This window comes from Empidonax traillii, unplaced genomic scaffold, assembly GCF_003031625.1.
Source record: "Empidonax traillii isolate 1590-97213 ecotype Southwest subspecies unplaced genomic scaffold, ASM303162v1 scaffold677:size394641, whole genome shotgun sequence".
In the NCBI taxonomy this organism is placed as follows: Eukaryota; Metazoa; Chordata; class Aves; order Passeriformes; family Tyrannidae; genus Empidonax; species Empidonax traillii.
Window position 1 is genome coordinate 352525 of NW_020955870.1, and position 4601 is coordinate 357125.

The 4601-nt window shown below is 48.4% G+C and overlaps 1 protein-coding gene across 1 annotated transcript in view; it reads right to left on the reverse strand.

Moving 5' to 3' along the window:
- Nucleotides 1-4601, reverse strand: part of LOC114065561 (ceramide synthase 4-like) — a 24834-nt gene that overhangs the window by 4253 nt on the left and 15980 nt on the right. Inside the window, exons 7-9 of the mRNA XM_027899585.1 lie at nt 4169-4297; nt 3802-3908; nt 3252-3408 (exon numbers count right to left, since the gene is read on the reverse strand). Of these exons, the coding sequence (XP_027755386.1) occupies nt 3252-3408; nt 3802-3908; nt 4169-4297 (393 nt within the window). The remainder of the gene's footprint in view (nt 1-3251; nt 3409-3801; nt 3909-4168; nt 4298-4601) is intronic.

Genomic DNA, 4601 nt, shown 5'->3' on the forward strand with positions numbered 1-4601 from the left:
CCAGGTAATTTCCGGACAAAAAGACCAATCAAAAGTCCAGAAACGCCTTTGCTAATTACATCTTCAAGAAAACGGAAGAGAAGGTTGTTGGCGCAGTTGGAATTAGAGTAGCAGCCATGTAGGGGAGAGGAGTAGCGGCCCGAAGCAGGGCCAGACTCCCTCCTCCCCCGGCTTGGGCCGGGGGGGGGGAGCAGGTGCAGCACTGAAGTCCTCCCTTCTCTCTTGTAAGAGAGTGAAGAGAAAAAAAGTTTAAAAGATGGACTGCTTGGACAGAAACTGCTGTGGAAGAATTCCAGCCGAAAGATAACGGAGCTTCCAAGGTCGGAGCTGGCAGCCGAAACTGCAGCAAGAAAAGTAAAGTGCAGAAGGGGGGAGGCTTGTTTCCCCCCTGCCTTTTACTCTCTCTCCTTAGCAAGGAAAAGACTGAAAAAAATCCTTGCTACTTGTAAAAGTGTGTTGGAGTAAGGAGACTCCCCATGCAGCTGATAAAGAAGTCTGTGGATGTACTAAAGAGAATCGAGGTTTCATGAAAAGGACTGAAGTGAGACAGAGTCCTGGTGGAGATTTGCAACCCTGAGGGAAACCTGTACTGAAGCAGTGACGACTCAGGTGAGATACCGAGATCCGTGCGTGTGTGGATCTATACTGCTGTTAAAATTTTTGTGACTCTGAGAAATCTCACGCTGGAGCGAGACGGCCCATGTGAGATGCTGGAACCCGTGTGTGTGTGGGATCCGTGCTAGACCCATGCCGAGAAGTCTATCAAGGACTGTTCTCCCATGGGGAGGGACCTCCATAGGGAAACAGGGGTGGACTCTTAAACCATTAGCCCCTGTAACCCTGTGGAAGAAGATCCATAGTAAGCAAGTGTCCCCTTGCAAGCCTATGGAAGAAAACCCTTCAGGACCTGAGTAATCTCCAGCCTTCAGTCTTAGCCCAGGAGGGGGGTAAGCCCAGCCCTGGAAGCCAACACAGAGCGAGAGGGAGAGAGAAGAAATTCCAACTGCAATGAAAGTGTGCTGCTGCTGAGGATCTGCTATTAGAAGGAAAGAACTGGAACTCTAAAGATACAGAATGAGACTACTTCTTCTCCTTGGACTAGTATAAAAAGGGAAGAAGTATTTCTGTGTATATATAGCATTCCAACTTAAGTAGAAATTGTTATAGATATAATTCTTTAGTTTTTAACTTATTAGTAGTATTAGTAGTTTTTATTTTACTAGTAATAAATGTTTATACTGTTTTCCCCAAGTCCTGTCTCTCTTTTGTCTGCAAATACCTTCTCTCAACTAGTAGTAATTGTGTGGGGGGTGGAAGGCAAAATTGACCCAGAGCAAAACCACAACAAGCCCACACTAGAATCAGGAAAACAATAAAAGGCCATCTTCAGTTGCATCTCCATTTTCTGCCCTGTGAAGTTTCTGTTTCCTGATTTGCAAGTAATTTCCTCCGCGCTACTTAAGGTAGCAGATAAAGGGAAAGCAGACAAAGAAAATGGGAACAATATGCATGAAGATGCTTGTTCTCAGTTCCCATAAGACAGAATTCCTCAGCTGGGTACTAATAAAACAAGTCATCCTGGGCTCTGAGGTCAGTTCCCACGAGGCGCTGACTGGTCCTTGGCACGTGGCCAATCTAATGCCATGAGGTCATGGCTTTGATTTTTGGGAAGAATTTCATGCTGAGCAGCAGTTTGGTCTCACAGCAAACAGACAGGCCAGAAAGAGTGGGATGTGGGATGCATTTCACGTCAGTTTATACAGCTGCAGCTCAGAAATTCATCTCTGGTTGCTCTGTGCCTGATGAACAGCACTGCCAGCTGCAGTATGGAATGGACCACACTTTGGGCATGCCTGTTTCCCTCTGCTGCTGCAAGAAGAGCCCAGGTAGCTGGATTAGCCAGAAACACCTACTCTGTAGACACCTTCAGCACTGTAACACAATCCATACAAGAAGCATTTTAATGACCTGCATGATGGGGCAAAGTGTACTCTCAATGAGTTTGCTGAAGACACAGAACTGGGAGGAGCAGCTGATACTCCAGAGAACGGTGTTGCCATTCCAAGGGACCTGGAGGGCTGGAGAAAAGGGCTGACAGGAGCTTTGTGAAGTTCAGCAAGGGCAAGAGTGAAGTCCTGCACCTTCAGGGAGAGGAACAACCTCAGACACCAGAGCGCGCTGGGTGCTGATCAGCTTCCCTAAGAAACACCTGGAGGTTCCAGCAGATGCTGAGTTGAACCCGAGCCATTGCTGTGCCCCTGCCCTTCCTGGCCTGTTAGGTCAGGGGTGGGATCCTCCTCTCAGCACTGTGTGCTGTGTCCCAGGGTGGGCTCCCCACTAGGAGAGACATGGACACACCGGAGAGAGTCCAGTGAGGGACTGCAGAGATGATGGAGAGACTGGGGCACTTTCTCTGAGGAAAGGCTGGGAGACCTGGGACTGCTCAGCCTGCAGAAAGGAAGGCTGGGGGGGATTTTGTCAATGTAGATCAGTGCCTGAAGGGGAGGGGTGAAGATGGAGCCAGGCTCTTCTAAGCAGTGTCTGGAGACAGGACAAGAGGCAATGGGCACAAACTGAAACACAGGAGGCTCTCCCTGAACATCAGGAAACACTTTTTTACTGAGGGGGTGTTGGAGCACTGGCACAGGGTGACCAGAAAGGTTATGGAGTCTCCATCCTGGCAGATACTCAAAAGCCATCTGGACATTGTCCTGGGCAACCTGCTCTAGGTGACCTTGCTTGAGTCAGAAAATACAGACAAGGCTTCCAGAGGTACCTTCTAACCCCAGCCACTCTATGATCCTGTGATCTCAGTAACACTGTAATCAAAAATTTTGTACAATAAGGGAAGAACTTTTGCACTGGCCTTACCAATCATGAGAGCTTCCCTTGCCTTCAGTTCTTAGTTTTGTTACAAATGCAAATCACACTGCACCAAGTGCTGGCATCTTTACTCAGATGTCACTGGCTTTGTTCATGGAAGTATCTCCAGGAGTCCAATCCACACTTTCACTGAATACAAGCATCAGAAGTGGACCCAATGTTGTAGGGACTCATAAAATTTTTTTGGGTCAACTTTCCCTAATAATAATAATACTGAGTTTCCTTTCACCTCACTGTTTGGGATGTACACGTGTACTTTCACTAGGGCAAGAAGGAATCCATCCCAGATGGACCCCTGTGCTCCCAAGCAGTCTAGGTGGACCCTCTCTCCCCATGTGGTGTAAAGGGTACTACAGACTGATGCATACCGTGCCCTGGAGGATGAACTTGTAGACCATGTGAATAATTAGGCAGGACCAGAAGACATGGAGCAGCTGCAGAATTATCAGGAGAGTATTCACAAAGTAGTATCCAAAGAAGGGTTGGAATATCTCCATGGAGTAATAGTAGGTGTTATACAGCACTCTGCAGAAGAGAGGGAATTGCAGTAGAGGGAAAACATGTTGTTAATAGGGCCATAATTAAACCCCAGAAAGTTCTGATCACAGAGGAAGTTTCAGATCAGCCGCTTCCATCTTTATCTATAACACACGTGAACCAACTCTCAGTTCCCCCCTCCACCCCCCGAAATATGCAGGGTAGAGCCTCAGGCCAAAGGCTCCTCCTCTGCAGGACCCTTCAGGGCTTCGAGACTACTCTATAAACTCCAAGGCAGGTGCAACAGCCATGTGGCACTTGAGCCTGTGCAAACAGCAGGGACACATGCTCCAGGACCCAGAAGCACAGGCTGCAGCACCCAGCTAATCCTCCTGTCTGTCAGAGGGCAGCTTTGCCATGTCCCTTGACTGCAGCACTCACGTGTAAGGGTAAACGACCAGGCGGCTGATCAGGAAAACAGCTGAGAAGATCATAAAGAGGCTGTCACAAGTTTTTTTCCACTTCATGTAATTGAATATCTTCGTTGGCTGGAAGGAAAAAGAACAATAAAACAGCATCTGCACATACTCCAGGAGGGTAATGACACAGCACAAAACAACCTGCATGCAGGGAACCACAGCCCTGCCCAGCTCTCTGCAGGGCACCCTCGGCTGGGCCAGCAGATCAGCATGAAGGATCTGTGGAACACCCCAGTGCTTGGCCCATGTTGTGCTGGATTGAGGGACACCCTGAGGCTGGAGAGCATTGCTAAATGGGTTTTGCCTGGCAGGGAAGCTGTGGAGCTCACCTCTAGGAAGCAATCCGAGGCATCATGAATCACCATCACCAGCGTCCCAATGCGGATGTAATTGGCACAGTATGAGAAGCTGATCAGGAAGATGGTTGCAGCATGATGGACTATCTGCTCCTTGAAATCCTGATGAGAAAGGGAGCAGCAGAGAATAAATTTCATAATGCACCTCCTGCCCTGGTCCAAACATGCCTCCTACAGGGAGCAATGATATCTCTATACTCCGTGACTAAGAAACCTGCCACGACAAGCTCTTACCCGTGTAATTCTTTTACCAAACACATTCTAGAACTGTAGGCAACCAAGAGACCCAGGAATGAAGAGTTTATGGTGTAAACTGAGTATCTTGCAACAAAGAACATTGTCTCCCTCCACTAGCAATGGTCTGATGCTGTGCCCTGCAGTCTGTTGGGGCACTGGCACCTGGAAC